This window comes from Ceratotherium simum, chromosome 28 (assembly GCF_057802395.1).
Source record: "Ceratotherium simum simum isolate JZ-2026a chromosome 28, ASM5780239v1, whole genome shotgun sequence".
In the NCBI taxonomy this organism is placed as follows: domain Eukaryota; kingdom Metazoa; phylum Chordata; class Mammalia; order Perissodactyla; family Rhinocerotidae; genus Ceratotherium; species Ceratotherium simum.
Window position 1 is genome coordinate 291,476 of NC_141927.1, and position 17,841 is coordinate 309,316.

General features: G+C 51.8%; 1 protein-coding gene across 3 annotated transcripts in view; it reads left to right on the forward strand.

Annotated features, from left to right (window-relative positions):
* The window catches only part of FBXO25 (F-box protein 25), a 67,546-nt gene that overhangs the window by 40,950 nt on the left and 8,755 nt on the right, over positions 1 to 17,841 (forward strand). For 2 of the 3 annotated variants that reach the window (XM_004440588.3, XM_087418261.1), the window contains 4 exons: positions 782 to 875; positions 2,038 to 2,222; positions 8,556 to 8,738; positions 12,550 to 12,693. In XM_004440588.3, coding sequence (XP_004440645.1) covers positions 782 to 875; positions 2,038 to 2,222; positions 8,556 to 8,738; positions 12,550 to 12,693 — 606 coding nt within the window. The remainder of the gene's footprint in view (positions 1 to 781; positions 876 to 2,037; positions 2,223 to 8,555; positions 8,739 to 12,549; positions 12,694 to 17,841) is intronic. The other variant, XM_087418262.1, reaches the window with a different exon arrangement.

Consider the following 17,841-nt stretch of genomic DNA (forward strand, 5'->3'; position numbering starts at 1 on the left):
TCACTCAGGAACGAGTACTGACAGAGAGGGTGCTGACACAGCATCACATTTACTAAGGAAGAGGTGGGAAAGAGCAGCCAGCCTGACAGGTGTGGAGCACCAGGAAACGTGTCAGGGAGGCGGGGTGCGGGGGCCACGCCCTGACGGTCCATTGGGAGTGAGGACAGAAACCGCACTGTGGAGGCAGACCCCAGTGCAGAAACGCTGGGAACCAAGCGAGATGTGTTAGTGCGCGCCCTCGAGCAGCAGGAGACAGCTGTGAGAGGCATCCTAGAGAGGCGAGGGGCCTGGAAGGGCCCAGGAGAAGGCGGACACTATGGGGACACAGGATGGGACAGAGGCCACAGAAATGAGACAACTCATCAAAACCCAACAGTAAGAGTGAATGTAAAGAAAATCACAGCTGCAGACGACGGTAAGAGGAGATCCAGCATATTGACGACTGCAATCTTCAGAGAGGAAAGTAAAACAATGGGACAACCAAATATCTAAAGATAACGTCCAAGAAAACTCTCCTGAGGTGGAAAGAGCCTTGAACCTGCATTTGAAAGAGCAGCCTGTGTGCTGGGGAAACTGACCCAGAATGATAAGTGTGTCACGTCCTGGGAGAATCCTTACATGCCAGAGAGGAAGTAACAAACGTGCAGTCTTACAGGGAGAGCAAGTCAGGGGGCCCGCTCTTCCCCGTCAGCAGGTCCTCACCCTGTGTGGGTCTAGTCACTGTGGTTGTGTGTCCATGTTGAACGGACCTGTGCTGAGCCTGTTTCCTCTTTCTTTTAAGCTCTTGCAGCTAATTGCAAAATCCCAGTTAACTTCATTGAGTGGTGTTGCACAGAAGAATTACTTCAACATTTTGGATAAAATCGTTCGAAAGGGTAAGACGATGGCTGATATTTTTAATAACCTAAATCTTAATTAGAAATTTAGTGCAAGGAGATGGGATTTCTTAAAAATGTTTCCCCAGTGTGTATGTTGTCAAAAACAATAATGTCAAAGAACTCGATAGTATTGAGACAAGAATAGGGGTTGGTCCCTCCACTTCTTAATGTTCTGTTACTGTTGTTTACATTTTTTAAAGTTGCTTTTGCATACAAAGGAATGTGTTATAATAAGAAAGATAATTAATCCCTGAGTTTTAAAAAGATATTTTACCTTTTCATGGTTAATCAGTCACAGTCACTTCAGCTGTATAATGTTTCCATAATGAGCAAGGCTGTGACTTAGTCAGTTAGGCATCAAATAAGACTGTAATTTTCTTTTTAATTTAATGTTTGTCTTGGTTAATTAGGGGCTAATAATAAGTGGAACTTTAAATTTCACACCATGAGTTTATGCATATATATGAATTGGACTGTATGTATAAGCCATTTTTAAATATCAGTTCTCTTTATGATAAGTATAAAAGAAAATAGAGACTGATGCATTTAGAGGTAAAATTGTAGACTTAACTGAAAATACAGTAACAGGCAATATTTTAGGTTTTTTTAATCTCACCATACTTGTGATATCTCAAAAATGATGCCACTTTGGGGTTGCAGTGAAATTAGACCATTGTTTTTTATTGTGTTAAAATATACATAACGTAAAATTTACCATTTTAACCATTTTTAAGTGTACAGTTCAGTGGCATTAAATACATTCACACTGTTGTACAACCATCCCCACCGTCCATCTCCAGAACTTTCCCATCTTCCCAAACTGAAACTCTGTCCCCGTTAAACACTCCCTCCCCGGCCCCTGGCACCACCACCTACTTCCTGTCTCTGGATTTGACTCCTCTAGGGACCTCATGTAAGTGGAATCCACAGTGTCTGTCCTTTTGTGATGGCTTATTTCACTTACTATAATGTCCTCAGGCTTCATCCCTGTTGTGGCATGTGTCAGAATTTCCTTCCCATTTAAGGCTGAATAGTACTCCATCATGTGTGCCGTACACGCCACATTTTGTTGACTTGTGCTGTTTGTCGAGGGACTCCGGATCATTTTTAACAGTGGCGGTGAACTGTATCAATCCGTGGTTTTGTTTGTTGATCCCAGTTCTCGATGACCACCAAAATCCTCGCCTCATCAAGGATCTCCTCCAAGACCTGAGCTCCACCCTTTGCATTCTGATCAGAGGGGAAGGGAAGTCCGTGTTGGTGGGAAATATAAATATCTGGCTCTGCCGACTGGAAACCATTCTCACCTGGCAGCAGCAGCTGCAGAATCTTCAGATGACTAAGGTATGGATTTCTTGGCCTAAAAACGATTACTCTGTTTTTATGTGAGAAAAGTCGTCGTGTCTTCTAAGTGTACGTGAAAGAGTGTTACAGTGTTTTGAAAGATTCTTTTTCTTTACCTTTTCATAAGTATTCGTTAAATTTTTTTAAGATAGATTAGGATTAGGGTTAGGGTTAGGGTTAGGGTTAGGGATTAGGGTTAGGGTTAGGGTTAGGGGTTAGGGTTAGGGTTAGGGGTTATAGTTGTTGGATGGCTTATAGTTGTTGTAATGGCTTATAGTTGTTGGAAAGACAGTGAAGACAGTAATCATTAAAAAGAGCTGATCCTATGGGTGATGAAGTGGTAAATTAATTTGCCTTTAAAGGAAATTAGGTGTTTCAGGCTAAAATAACATTCAATAAATGAAGGCTAAATTGTACTGCCAATAATTCTCTGTTATCTAGTTGTTGCTTCTCCTCTTGCTTGCTGTCTTCTTCTTGTTGTGTGTTGTGTACACCTGTGTGTTTGTAGTTCTTTGCCAAAGTGAACCTGGGGAAAAGAAGGTGTAAATCATGTCAGTTGTTTTCTTGTTTTTTGTTTATTCTGATAACTAGTTTCAACCAGAAAAATATTAACACCGTGGACTAAAGTAGGTGTCTAGGGTGTGTTTTATTTCTCTCTCGTACTCTGTAAGAGAAAGAATAACGGAATGTACATCTCAGGCCTGAAGGATAAACTACTCTCCTGGTTGAGCTTATCCCTGTGCTGGGGCTCCACGTTGAGGTTGTTGTTTCAGAAGTGACCCTGGAATACCTTAAATTTGGGCCATTTATTTGCCATCTAAACATGAGACTTACAAAAAGAGGACTGGGTCTGAAGTTAAAATGAGGAGGCCAGCGTTCAGTGTCAGTAAGCGCTGCACGGACTCGATGTGAGCGCGTCTGGGACGTGCCCCACGGTGGTCTGGAGCTCTCTGTGGTCCGGCTCTGCCCGCTCTCACCGAAGCCTCACGGGGGAGGGTTCGTGTTGTCCACGTCCATCTGTGAGACACTCGGACATGGTTTGCTGTGGGGCCCCGCTGGTCCTCGTGTAGCCGAGTCAAGTGGCAATGCCACCTCAGCTGGGGAGCTCTGGGGCGGGCAGTCTGTGCTTGTCAGTGGTGGAGTGTGAGGGTCAGGATTCCTGAGGAAGGGGCGCTTGGCTGGGACGTTCTGGAGGGCCAGCTGCTGTGCGTCATCAGAGGGAAACGGGGCATGACAGCCTCAGCCCGGTTGGGAGGGCCCTCGAAGGGAGGAAGCCACGCAACTCCTTCGTCCTCGCCCTGGTGGGCAGGGGGAGCAGACACGGGCGTCAGCGTGTCATCAGCTTCCTGTCGGATCTTCCCTCCCACCCACACCAATGTGGAGGAGGGCCAGGGAGAGATGTGAGGGGAACGGTGTGACCCAGCTGCCCCACCAGGGCGGCTGAGAGCCACGCGAGGGGACAGGGACTGGGAGGAGGGCACCCCCCACCCTGGTGCTCCGAGGTCACTGCCCTGCCCAGGCTGGAGAGCCTGGTGTCACCATGCCGGCGTGCTGATCATGTGGGAGGAGCAAGGTGCAGAAAGGAAAGTAAGGATGTCCTGGAGCAGGTAAAGAAAGCTGAGGACAGCACAGAGCACGGTTGTGTCCTGTCCAGACTTGGAGACAGCCCTGCACTCGGTGGCCGGGTGCTGGTGTCTTGGTCGCGTCCCTCAGCTCCTTGGGCCCCATCGATGGTGCTCCACATGGAGGCAGGCTGTGGCTCTGTGGTGAGCTGGGCGTTGGACCCGAGCTGGGTCAGCACTGGTGGTGTGGTTGGTCAGAGTCACCCTCCTGCGTCCAGTAGCTTGGCTGCACTCGCGGGTGTCAGACCTGTTGGCCACACTGGTCGGAGGTGCTTCGTGGAGGGTGCTGGCTGGGGGTGAACTGCTGCCTCGTGTCGATTCATAGCCAGTTTTAAGGGGACACGAGCGATGGAGGGCAGGGAGGCACAGCCCAGAACTCCCAGCTCACGGACAGCAGAAGCCAAGAGACCGCGTGCAGTTGAGATCAGCTCAGCCTCCCGGGACGCAGTCGCCAGTTTGCTCCATGAGCCGGCGTTCGTCTTTTCTTCTACATTCTTCTAACAAGAGACAGCTTGATAACCCTTAAATCAAAGTTCCCATACCCCCGAGAAGTACGTAGAAGCCTTGCGTGGCGTCGAAAGCTTTCTAAGAACATCAGAAAGGCTTCTCCTTGTCTTACTCCAGCAGTTGGTCCACTCTGCGAGTTTATGGATCCACTCATCTGGGAGTGACGTCTATATATGCGTCTGGGCAATAAAATCTGTCACTGCTCATTAAGAAGTCCCCACCACCCGATATTGTGACCGGGAAACAGCAGAAAGAAGCCATGTCTGTCGTGTCAAGCCTCTACTTTCTCTTTTTAAAAAATTTCTTCTGGGAAAAAATGACAGTTTTCCTTTAATTTCTTGGTGGCTTATTAGAAATAAAATTAAGATTTACTGTGTGCCATCAGACTACCGAGTTTAAAGTACCTTTAAACTTTTCATGAAAGTTGTACTCAGCTCATCTTTGGTGTGAGGGGTGTGTTGGCTGCGCGAGGAGGCCACACAGCTTTCTCCTGTGACCGTCCGGCGTCCCCTGTAAGTCTGGTGGTTCCTGAACTTGCAGGTCGTCAGTGTTCTAGTCAGAATCTCCACAGTGAAAAAGACGAAGAACCACCCCATATCCAGGCAGAAGTATGTGGGGTGTAGCCATAGGGAGACGGAGCAGAGAGCGCAGAAAGGAGAAGCAAATAATTCTGTGTTAACATTTCCAAGGATCTTGGTAGTGTCTTCAGGCTGCATTGAGTGGATTCATTTTTATGACTTAATCTTATAAAAAGGCTGGTTTTTAATCCTCCATAACAAGTGCTGGTGCTTTACTGAGCATTGGCGGCCCCGGCACACGGGTGCCACTCGGCGGGTTCAGGAACAGCCCAGCCGCTGCCCGCGTCGGAGGTGACGTGGTGAAGTCTCTCCCGCTGGAGATGTGTGCCTGCTCCTGTCTCCTTGAGACGTTGGCTTGTGAGCAGTGTGCGAATGAAAAGGAAACCCCAGACTCTCTTCTTCTGCTCCTCAAACAAGTGTGCTGTGCTTTTAAGCTGCGTGTGAAGGTGTGGTGGTGCTGATAAAGCTGACGTGCTGTCGTGTCTATATCTTCTTGTATCTTCTCGGGGACCCCACGTAGGACCTCACTCAGTAAGCACTTATTAGACAACTGCTGTATGCCAGGACCATCGTGAGGTGGGGGCACGTTGGTCAGTAGGCATGGCTTTACCCAGGGCCTCAGAGTGCCCAGGGGAGATGGTCATGGACCACGCCCTGGGGCTCGGGCTGGGGCAGTGTCCAGCAGAGATGCCCATGCAGAGCATCATGAGTAGAAGCTACGCAGGGGGTGGTGGGCTGGTCAGTGCTCCACACCTGACTCTCGGGGGCTTTTAAAAGCCCTGGTTTGTAGCGTTTGTCAGTTTCCCACCTGCCTGATTTCAAGCACCAAGTCAGCTGGCTCGCAGAATTGGTTTCCGGGAGCCAGTAGGGGCCAGCTCCAGCCCGCCACTGCAAAACCAGGGGACATCAGGCCTTCGGGCAGAGAGAACTGCGTGGCCTGAGGCATGGGGACCTGCGTGGAGGGGGAGGCACAGGTGCGCTGGGTGCCCAGGGTGCCTGGAAGAGGGCGTGAGAGGTAAGGCCCGGCCAGGACTCAAGGCTAGACTGCAAGGTGAGGCTGTAGCCGCTGGGTGCGAGGAGCCCCGGCTGTTTCCAGTGCGAGGGTCATGGAGACATCCGCATTTGAGAGGAGCACCCCAGGTGCCACGAAGGAATGAGCCTGGGGGAGGCAGACCCCCGTGACCACCATTTGAGAGGAGCCCCCCAGATGCCTCGAGGGGATGAGCCTGAGGGAGGCAGACCCCCGTGACCACCGTTTGAGAGGAGAGCCCTGGTGCCGGGAGGAGATGAGCTTGGGGGAGGCAGACCCCATGACCACCATTTGAGAGGAGCCCCTCAGTGCTGCAAGGGGATGAGCCTGGGGGAAGCAGGCCAGACCCCATCACCGTCATGCAGCTGACAGGTGGGGAGCACTCCCTGAGGGACTGAAGGTGGGGGGGCAGGATGCTTGGGAGATGCTTCGGGGAGAGATAGGGCAGTGCTGGGTGACTTCCTCCATGTGGTCAGGAGGGGAGAGCAGGGTGGGCTCCACACTGGGGAGGGCGCCGTGGGGAAGGCCAGGGCGGAGGGGCAGCAGCAGACGGGGCACTCCACTCACTATCCCTCAGTTCTCCTCTAACGAGGAGCAGGGACCGCGGCTCGTGGGGTTGGAATGGACATAAGTCAGGTTTCTGTTGGCCAGAGAGCTTCGCTGCTGGGGGGGTGGGGCAGTGCTGTCTGGATGCAGGAGCCGAGACGGCCCTGGAGGGAGAGAGGAGGAGCCTCTGTCCCTGTACATTTTCTCGTGGTCACGAGAGACCATGACGGTGAGCGGTTTCTGACAGACTGTCTGGGAGCCACTCACGTTTGAATGCAAGATACCGTTTAGGTGGAAAATATCGGCATTTCTGCTGTCCTCTCTTGTTTACAGTCATAATAGGGCTGTAAACCTGGACCCTTCCAGAAAACCAGCTGCTGCATGGTCCCGCTGGAATCTGTCACTCCTCACTCACACAGGACTTTTCCCACCACTTCATACCCCCGAGCCCTGCGACGTTAGCAGCAGATATTTACGGACTCCTGTCTGATACAGAGCTTTCTCAGAAGGAAGAGTGAAGCCTCCATTCAGAACAGACTTACTTCTTGTCCTCATGTTGAGACTGGTGGTTGGGGATAGATGTACACCATGATCTTTGTATGTGCTCTGGCTGTGTGGACAGCAGGGGGAGGATTGCTGTGTCTCCACTCAGCCGTGCTCAGTCCCTGGTGACCTGTCACCTGCTCATGACCAGAGGACGTCTGCTGGTGCCTGCGGGCGCCGTGTGGTCCTGCGGCTCAGGGGCCGCCCCTACAAGGCTGCCGTCCGGGTGGTGGCAGAGGAGTGAAGTGAAGTGACACTTGTGACAGACACCATGCGGTTACGTCCAGGTGTTGGGCCCATGGTGTCCAGCAGCACACCTGATGCGCTCGCACAAGGTGGGGGTGTGACTCAGAAATGTCCACCTCGAGTTGCCCATGTGGACGCACAGGAGGCCTCCGGCAGTTCGTGTTTCTGAAGGGCTGGGAGAGCATTTCCACAGCTGGAAGATGGAGACGGGGAGTGGAAGGAGATGTCAAGCGATTCCTGGCACCAGACTCGAGGAGTTAATTCCTCCGTGAATGTCCACTATGTACAGGGCGCTAGGGTCCTAGAAGGCAGCCAGTCGTCCTCGGGGCTGACCAGCTGCGGACAAGGAAACCATTCACCCTTCTCATTGGAAGCAGGTGTGCGGCCCAGCAGGGGTCTGTGTGCACAGCTGGCCAGGCCCCTGCAGGGGGTCAGACCCCCCACCCTCCTGCCGAAACTTTACACCCCCGTCCGTCTGTACGTCAGTCGGAGGCTCTTCTGGTGAGAGCTGGGGATGTGCCATGGGGACACAAGGCTCAGAGGGTGTGAGCCCAAAGCGGGTCAGGCTGAGATCCCTCCTGGCACAGGCAGCCTTTGCCCTCCATGTGTGCGTATTCGTGTGGCCTTCACTCTGGCAGCCTTTCTGGGGTGAACACGTCACGTCCACACAGGCCTGTGTGAGGGAGCACAGGGCTCGTGAATTTGAAGCCAGAGATTCAAAGCCAGGAGGGACCTTGACGAGGTTAGTCTCCCTCCCTGGACACTGAGTTGAAAAGACTGTGCCCATTAACACTCACGCGTTGTCCCGGCCCCAGGCCGTGGCCGAGGTGCGGACCCAGAGCGCAGTGTGCTGACTGAGGCCGGGCCCCTCTGCCCGGGCCCCAGATGCTGTCTGTTGCTCTGTTTCTTCAATCCCATGTGCTCAGAATCTGCCATTTTCCAGGTGTGTCTTTTTAAGTGTCATCGTCTAGTAAATAATTCTCGAACACGTGGAGGGGTCGTAGAGGAGCCATCTGTTCTGCTTCTGGTGTCTCCACACTCCACTGGTCACTGTGGCAGCCCCGCGTCCGGCTGCCTCGCACACGCTGCCAAGAGGAGGATGTGGGCACTGACCCTCTGAAGTGTGGGTACAGTGGGGGCTCAGGTGTCTCTCCTGTTGCCATGTTTGGAAGTGTTTATTCTCGCTGGCCGTCAGGGTTCAGTGTCACTGAAGCCGATGTGTGTCGTGCTCAGTGAAATGCCTCCGGTGTGTTCCTTCCAGCACGTGAACCACGGCCTCACGCTCAGTGACCTTCCCCTGCACGTGCTGAGCAACATCCTGTACAGACTCTCGGATGGCTGGGACATCGTCACCCTGGGCCAGGTGACGCCGGCGCTGTCCGTGCTCAGTGAAGACAGGCAGCTGTGGAAGAAGCTGTGCCAGTACCACTTCGCCGACAAGCAGGTGAGTGAGTGCAGAGACCACCCATGAGCCGCGCTCTCGCCTGCAGTGCCTGACTAGCGGGCCTCTCGTGCGTGCCACTGCAGGGGTGTTGTTTTTCAGGTGTGTTTTTAAAGAATTACTAATAATCAGGATTTATTAAAATCGCTCATGGTTTCTCTTCTGTAGCTTGTGAAGTTCATTTTTCATATTGAAAAAGAACAATGATTCTGAAAACAACCCAAAACAACACAAGAGAACAAGAGCTGAGTTCTCTTTTACCTCTGTCGCAGTCAAGGTGTTTCACAGTTACTGGTTTATCATCTTTCCTCCTTAATTTGATGACTCGAATTCCAGTTCTGCCCTTTACCATGTCGCGTACCTTTTCACAGTTACGACACCGTTAGTTTCTGTTACCAGTGGGTAGCACACCGCTCCTCCGTGTCCACGGGACACTCGTCCCCTCCTGCGTCCTGTCCTTGGAGAACCCGTCGTGGGAACCGGTGTGGAACAGTTTGTGTGCACTTGCTGGGGGTCTCTTCCCAAGCAGTTTGCTCATCCGCTGTCCAGGGTTCTGTCCTGCTGTGCTGTGTCTGGACCGCAGCTGACTCATGTACTTGCTCCTGCGTCACACAGGTGTGTGGGGTGCCTGCGGGGTCGGGCAGGTGTGGTCCTGCTCCCACGGAGGCTCTGTTGAGAGGGGAGACAGACATGACACATCTCACTCGCTTCAGGTTTGGTGGAAACTGACAGACGCGGTGAGGCACCGCACAGGCGAACGTTCTCCACTCTTGGAGGACGGAGCAGGGCAGGGGAATTCCTTGAGGGCATCGAGGTTCCGTGGGCGATAAGCAGGTTCTAGGCAGAGGGAGCTCTGCATGTCAGGGTCCTGAGTGGAGAAGGAAGGGCGTTGTGTGCCTGAGGAGGTGCGGGCAAGTGGAAGGAGCCGGTGGAGCAGTAGCCAGGAGGCCTGAGTGGCCACGTCAGATCCAAGTCTGTACCCAGCGGGCCTAGAAGAGCCACTGAAGCATTTGGAACAACATGCAGATTTAAAAGATCCTTCTTGTTTTTGTTTGAGGGATAGATGGGAGTGGGGTGCAGGGAGACCCACTGAGAGACGTGCTGAGAAAGAGAGGGTGGTGGCCGGGAGGGACTGGCGTGGCAGAGAGATGAAGCCAATGGACGGATGACAGGTCGGCTGGAGGGGCTGGTGGGCGGCAGTGCATGCCCTGAGGAGGGGCGGCCAGGCTGGCGGGAGGAGTGACAACTGGAGGCAGGTGGGGTTTGGGGTGCCCTCCAGATATCTGAGGGAAACAAGTCAAGAGGGCAGTGGGTGTCCTGAGGAAAGGTCTGAGCTGGACACACAGATTGAGAGGGACCAGCACAGAAGTGGTGGTCGACGGGCTCGACGGGTCCCTCGACGGGCTCGCCTGGAGAGGAGGACCAGAAGATGAGGCAGTCTGGAGAGCCGTGAGGAGCAGCTCTAGCAGCCGAGTCAAGGAGCACAACCTGCAAGGATGCAGCGTCCCCGAGAGCCCAAGAGAGGGCCTCAGCTAAGGAGAACCCTAGGAAGAGCCCGTCGATTCAGTCCTGCAGAGGCTGTGGGGACCCTGGGAGACACTCCGTCAGGTGGGCGTGCTGGGGAGAAGCAGTGAAGTCAGGGTTAATTGGAAGAGGGAAGAAAGTAGGTTGAATTCTAGTCAGCATAGGCAGTGGGGCTGTTGAGCGTTTTGGAGGGAAGGGGGATGAAGGTATGTCTAGGATGGAGACGGCCGTTCTGTGGACTGGGAGCCAGGAGGCCCCGGGTGTGCTGGGTCACACATGGCGTAGCTGCCTACTGCTCCTGCGTGTGCTCTCACCTCCCTCGCCAAGTTCAGGCCCCAGCTGTTTACTTAGGTGTTAATCAGAGGGCCTGTCGGGCATTTCAGAGAGTATCTGTTGACCATTTGTGAGACCCTTGCTTTTCCTTAAAGAAACCACGTTAGAGCACTTGTGTCTTCTGCACCTGTGTTTAATGTCATACAGTTGTCATTAGCAGTTAGCACTCACAGTGCATTTTGTGCACGTTTTATTGACCCAATATCAAAACACAGCGTCCAGAAAAAATTATCTGTTTTTTGGGGCTCAGTAGCCAATGGTAAATGACACTAAAATGACATGTATATGAGACACAGCTTCATGGAAATGGTGAGGTGGGGCAGCTCCCAACACGTGAGGCTGAGTGGGCGTGCAAGGTGGACTGGCGGTCCATCTGAGGTGGCGCTGGAAGGAGAAGGTGGCCAGATGCTTGACTGGAGTGTCTGGTGCAGATGTCGGGTTTGAGTTCAGAAGAATCGAGGTTGGTTGTTGAGGAGAAAACAACGGGGCTCTCCCAGATGAATGCCCATGTGGCCCAGGGTCATGAGAAGTAGAAGTGAGACACAAGTGGTTTTTCTCTCTAGGAACTGAGGTTTAGCACTGCTTGGAGGATACAGAAGTTAATATAACCAGGCCGTTAACTGCTTTTCTTTATTTTCCAAGCTGTCCTCTGCAAATGCTGTTAGAAACAAGAATTTTCTTATTGACTCCATCGTAATTTCAAAACAAAGTCCTCAGAAGTCATGACAAGTGTGTGTATATTATCCACGTGGTTGTTTTCATTATAAAAAGTAGAACATGCTCATTGCAACTGCAGTCATCAAGACTAGCAGTGTCCAGAGAGCACAAGGCCTCCTCCCCCAGGGCAGCCTCTGCTGATCCTTCAGCGTGTGCATGGTGCTCGGGTTTTCCACCAACACAGACATAACGTGTATCTAGCTGTGCACTGATATTTTCCTGTAACTGAAATCATGCCACTCTGTAACATTCTTCTACACCTTTATTGAGATATACACACAACAGTCAATCTTAGGACATTTTCATCACCTCAGAAAGAAACCCCACAGCTCTCGGCCCAGCCCTAAGCCATCCTGGGTCTACCTCAGTCTCCCTGGATGTCCCCACGTGGATGTTTGCTGTGAGTGGATGTCATCTCTGGGCCTCATGTGACTGGCCTCTTCCCCTGGGCGCATGGTCCTCAAGGCTCACCCACGTTGAAAGAGTGTTAGTGCCCCAGGCCTTTCCATGGCTCCTTAACGCTCCGTTCCACGCACAGATCACATCCTGTTTCTCTCTTCATCAGTTGACGGACACGTGGGTTGTTTCCCCCTGTGGCTGTCACAAATCATACTGCTCTGAGCATGGGTGTACACCATTTTGTGTGGACATTTGTCCTAGGAGTGGAAATTCTAGATCAAATGGTAACTGTAGATTTAAATTTTTGAGGAGCTGCTAAACTGTTTCCAGCATAGCTGCACCATTTTCTGTTCCCACCAGCAGTGTATGTGGTTCAATTTCTCCGGGTCCTTGTCCACACTTGCTATCTGATGTTTTGATTATAGCTACCCTAGTGCGTGTGAAGTGGTATCTCATTCCATTTCCCTGATGACTGAGATGGTGAGCATCTTTTCATGTGTTTATGGGCCATTTGTATGTCTTTGGAGAAATGTCTTTTCCAATCCTTTGTCCATTTTTTAATTGGGTTGTCTTTTTATTACTGAGTCTTAAGTGTTCTTTGTCTATTCTCGATACAAGTCCCTCATCAGATATATAATGTGTGTAACTTATTTTTAACTTAATAATATATCATGGACATCAGATCAGAACATGTAAATCTGTTTAACAGCTGCATGGTATTCCATGATTTATTTGATCAAATAATTGAATGTTTCATGCACTTCCTTTTAAAATCGCTTTGTACCTAGTACTATGCTGTGAAGACCATCTGCTGGTTCTGAACAGAACTTGTTTTGTCCAGTTTTGTAGACATTTGGTCCTCTCAGAAGAAGGTCACGTTGAATGGAAGCGCACGTATTTTGCCCTTCAGAAGTATTACCCAACCCGAGAGCAGTATGGGGACACTTTACATTTCTGTCGGCACTGCAGCATCCTCTTTTGGAAGGTAATAATTTCAAATACACCCTTGGAATTTGGGGATTAAAATTTGGTGAAACCAATTATTCACATTTATTTTAATTGTAATGGTAAAAACAATGGGAAGTTCTATTTGTGATAAGAAGGATAATAATGAGATATATTTCACCAAATATTGGGTAGGGGAATAGGTTCATAAAAGTAAAACGTACAACTTGTGGTTTGAATCAGAAATGTTGAAAGACACCTCTTTTCCCCTCAGATGACTCAGTTTCTCCCTTCCGTGGACATTGGCATGTGGGAGGCACGTCCCAGAGGGCACCTGAGGCAGGAGTGTCTCTGGGCTGAGTCCGGGGCAGGCCCCGTGGCTGGCGGCCTTTCCTGGCAGCGGCTTTGGAACGCCCTGGGTTAAGATCCCCCCCTTTATAAACGTGGGGAGGAGCCCTCCCACTGCCTCCCCCACTGGCCTTCAGCCTGGAGCTGTTCTCGGGGGCCCCCACACCCCGCAGCAGCGCCTCCAGGAGGCTCTCCCCAGAGCCGGTTCTTAGAGCAGGGTCTGCAGAGGTCACAGACTGTGAAGTAAACCTGCGGTTTCCTGGTTCACGAGGTCAGAACTGACCAAGCTTACGGTTCCTGACCTGCAAGCCTGGCCCTGGGGTGAGAGGCGTGCACTGGGAGCTTCGGCGCCAGCAGTGTCAGCGTCAGGGTGAATCGGGAATCTCCACCCCTGCCCTTCCCGTTATTAGCTGTACATCTCACTGTCCAGACTGCGTCTGATACAGGCAGCTTTTCCACAGGAGAGGTCTGTGCGCCTCCTCTTGGGTGAAGTTTTATTTTCTTACCATGCTGGTACTGTTTTACCCAGGATGCTTGTCTGGTACTGTTTTACCCAGGATGCTTGTCCGTGGTTTACCTTGAGTTTGAATATGTTTAATGTTGTGAAATTTCACAAGGGGAAGAAAAGTGGCCAAAAGTGGTGGGCCGGCCGCGAGCATGACTGTCCCGTCCTACACGCACCGCGGCCCTGCCTCTCGGGACCTTGCTCAGAGCGTGGCCCCGGGGCCTCCCGCCGCCTTTGGGGTGAGGGCCATCAGGCTTCTGCCTGGTAGACACCACACTGATCGCTTCTGTTGCTTTACATTTATCTGTAATTTGTTAGATGCATAACACAGCAAACTAGATTGTTGGAAAACAGACAGCCACTTTAAATTTTTTTCATTTCACATTACATTTATGATAGTGTGGCTTCTTTTTTTTTAATTATAATCCACAGTTGAGCAGTGAATGTAGAGATGTTGTGAACGCTTCCCGTGTTACTGTGATAGAGCCTTATTTACTGGGTCAGAGGTGAGCATTCGTGAGTAATTTCTGGTGCCTCCATGCGTGAATAGCATGAGACTCTGTTACTTCTAACTGATTGTCCTATATTTTAGTATGACTTCTTTCTCGAAATTGAAAAGAGAAAACGTACTGTGTTTGCAGTAGTTCAACTGTTCCTAGAGCACCGTTCCCCAGGAGCAGGGAATACCTTCTTCAAGCTTTTTCTCACATCTGTGCTCAGCACACACCGTGAGGCACTTGGTCAGTGCCTGGGGAGTGGATGAGTCAGTAAGTGAGTCCGTCAGCCCATCAGCGGAGTCAGACACACAGGAGAGCCCTCTTTTGTCCCTGGTCCCAGCCACGGGGCACAGACACACAGCGTGGTGGTGTGTTCTCTGCAGCAAGCACACAGGCAGGTGCGGGTGGGTGGAGAAGGCGACCGAGCGCGTGGGGCTCGGGGTTGCGCCCCGGATGGGCCCTGCATGCCTGGAAATCGCCAGCCCTGGCTGGAAGCGCATGAGGACGTGTCTTCAGTGGTGCGGTAGGAGCGGATGAGACGCTCTGGGTTTCTCCTTTGAATCGATTCTCCCAGGAGTTCTTTGCTTTTCTCCTGAGCAAACTGTTTTATTCTAAAGAAATATTGCAAGTGGTGATGTTTTTCTGGGGAAAACAACTATTCATGGGATATATAAGTCTTTCAGTCTTGCCTGTGACACACATTTTTCTAAGAACACTATTTGAGAATACCGGCACCCTCCCTGTCTCTTAAGTAATTAACAAAGAAACAGGTACTGTCCCTCAGCGTCTGTGCCGTCAGGCAGTGTGAGAATGTGCTGCCCTGTCCTGAAGAATACAAGTTCTGATTGTTTTTTTAAATTGAGAGGTAATTTTTAGCTTCCAGAAGAATTTGCCTGAGAATTCTTATTTTTAGTGAGTCTTCCTATCACACTTAATCAAGTTATGAAAATAGAACAAGCTTCCTAATAAAGACGCTGCTTCTTCCAGTTCTTGAATATTCTTGATCTCACTCCTGAAGGCTGTGTGAACCACACTTCACGCAGCGGCCGCTCTGAGGATCGGCCTCAGCTCACAGGGCCACGTCGCAGCCTTTTCTGCCGTATGTCATTCGGGAAGACGCGGGTTACACTCCTGAATCTGCGTGAGAGTGTAAAGAAGAAGATCCGTCTTTGGAATTGCTGGCAGAACCTGTTTCCTGAGTTAGCTCCTGAGGAAGCAGAGTCTTCCTGCTTGGCCTCCATCTGCTCTGCCGTATTGGCCGGCTCCGCAGTCCAGAGACGGAGCCGGACCCGCCTCCCGGCTCGGCCCCAACTGTGCTGTGGCCACACGAAGTGTCCAGTCTCATGGAGTCTCGTTTTCATGATGCAGCCTGCCACGTAGAGTGTGGTAGGGACGGAGCAGTACTGTACCTTGCACACGGTTGGTGCCCAGAGAACAGTCCCTACGGCGGTGCTCATCTTCTCCAGCAGCCCAGTGAGTGTTTGTGCTGACTGAGAACTGAAGTGACGTGAAACGCTCAAGAGAACGGAGCTGGGCGGGGGCGCTGATGACTGAGTCACAGCTGCTCTTGGACTCCAGTGTGAGCCGGGCCCTCTCTGTCTCATATCAGATATTTTATCATTCTCCATGTGAATTTGGAGCTCTCTGACAGGCATCTGCCATGCAGCCTCCTCCTCTGCTGCCAAGCTGGTTTTCCATCCGTTAAACCCTGGGTTAACCATACTGGGGCTAGGTATTTAATTTTTCCACCTGCCTCGATGAGAAACCTCCAAAGTGACAGGAGGGGAGAAATAGTATTTCTGTCTTTTAAAAACTATACAGCATGGTCTCTGTGGTCACCCAGCTGAGTTAAAGACTGCCCAGCCTGGGATCTGATTTCAGTGGCCCTCAGAAGGCTCCACTGAGATGACCCCCGCCCTGGGGTCACTGAGGTCGAGGGTGGGAAGACAGTCACTATGTGGTTTAGCAAGGCTGTTGTGTTCCCTACTCCTGCCTGTTCTCCAGCTGGATTTCTGTACTTCTCAGCTTTACGAAACTTCAGTTAAAACAGGGTGTCGGGTGGTTGGGAAGCAGAAGGAGTCCAGTTAAAGGCAGAGCCGGAGTGAGAGTCTGTCCCCTGCCGCAGCACGCGCAGAGCCCAGTGTTCACACTGCAGGTCCGCCGGCATCGTCAGGAAGAGTCGTGGCTGGAATCGGAGGCCAGGGAGCGACTCCCGGGTGAAAACCTGGCTAGTCTGGGCTGAGCTGCGGCACGCTCCCCCTTGACCGGCACTGACCAGCCAGTCCCAGCTCTGGCGAGGATGAGGGCCAGGGCGCGGCAGGGAGGTGGCGAGGAGTGCTGGCTCTCGCGCATCCTGAGTGGGGACGGGCGGCTGGCCGGGACGGCGTGTGTGAGGGCAGCAGGCTGGTGCCGACCTTGTGTTGACAAACCACGAACAAGCAGAAAGGAGTGTGGGAGGTGGAGCCTGTCCGCTGGCTCCTGGGTGTCCCCAGCGTCGCGTTAACACACGACTCAGCACAGAGCAGACTCGTGGGCTTTAAAAAGGAATAAGTGACTGTCCAAGAAATCTGTGACACGTTTGTTCAATGTAAACTAAACATGGAAACACCAGCATGGCTTCACGTCTTTTCAGGGCGCAGTTTTGAAGGTTATTGAGCCTGCAGCTTCATCAGTTGTCAGTCTGAGCCTCACAAGGGGGTGGGAACATTTATCACTGTCTCCTGTCTTCGGGTTGTATGGATCTCCGGGGTATCTGAAGGTGCCTTGTATGCTTCCTTTAATATTTTTATTGCCCACATTTAGATGATTTCAGTTGTTTTCATAAATAACAGGCATCAGACCTAAGCACCTGAACACAGCCTGGCTCTTTCTAATCTTGATTTTGCCTCTTTTTCCTCCCTTCACTGCTTTCCTTCCTGACTCTTCCTTCACCATCTCGAAGGACTGCCGCCTCGCTCTGTTATTCAAGGTACCTCGTACTGCCCCACGCATGCGCGTGCACACCGAGGCATGGTGGTGTGTCTGCAGTGTTCACGTGGCCCCCTCGACTACCCCCAGGACCAGCTCCGTTAGCCCGCAGCCCTCGCCGCCCCAGACACAGCATGCGTGTCTGACCCGCGGCCAGAACTACAACTCGTTCTTGCTTATTTCAGCCGCCACCAAAGGATTTGCATGAACTGTCTTATAGAGCAACGCTTGAGTCACAGAGGCCCAGCCCTAAGGGGGTTGTTGGCTTGTGCGTAAGAATTTCACTCAGGTGAAAGGCACCGCACAGCCCCTTAGGGTGGTCACTCGCCAGCTGGTGGACACTGAGTGCACACGCTGGCCTAACGTGGCCTCGAATGCCCTCTGGCCTGTATTCTGTAGGGTCTTTGTTCTCTTAAGAGCTTGTCAGTCTTCGTACACAAAACCTATTTTTTTCTGTCATTTTTCCTATTAAACACAATTCTGGGTCTTCCATTGAGTGGGAGCTCCCAGCTCCCTTGCGCTCCACTGCAGCAGATGGGGCCACGGGTGCTGCTTCCAGAGGGTGGGGGCGCCCTCCACGCGGTACCAAGGGGTGGCTGATGGGTAGCCGGGAACCTGAACCCCAGCATAGACCAGGACGGGAGGAGCATTGAAAGCGGATATTAAAGAGTGCAGTGTCAGAATATTCCCAGTGGGAAGCGAGCACGCCAGGACAAGGGAGGCAGAAAAGCCCAGGGTTTCCGTTCCTCTAACCCGGGGCCGGACACAGCTTCCCGGGACCGGCTCTGGGCCATCTGCCTCTCCGTCTCCTTGAGCAGAAATTCTGACAAAAATCTCCTGAAAAACTGCTGTGCTGCCTTGTTTTCATGAT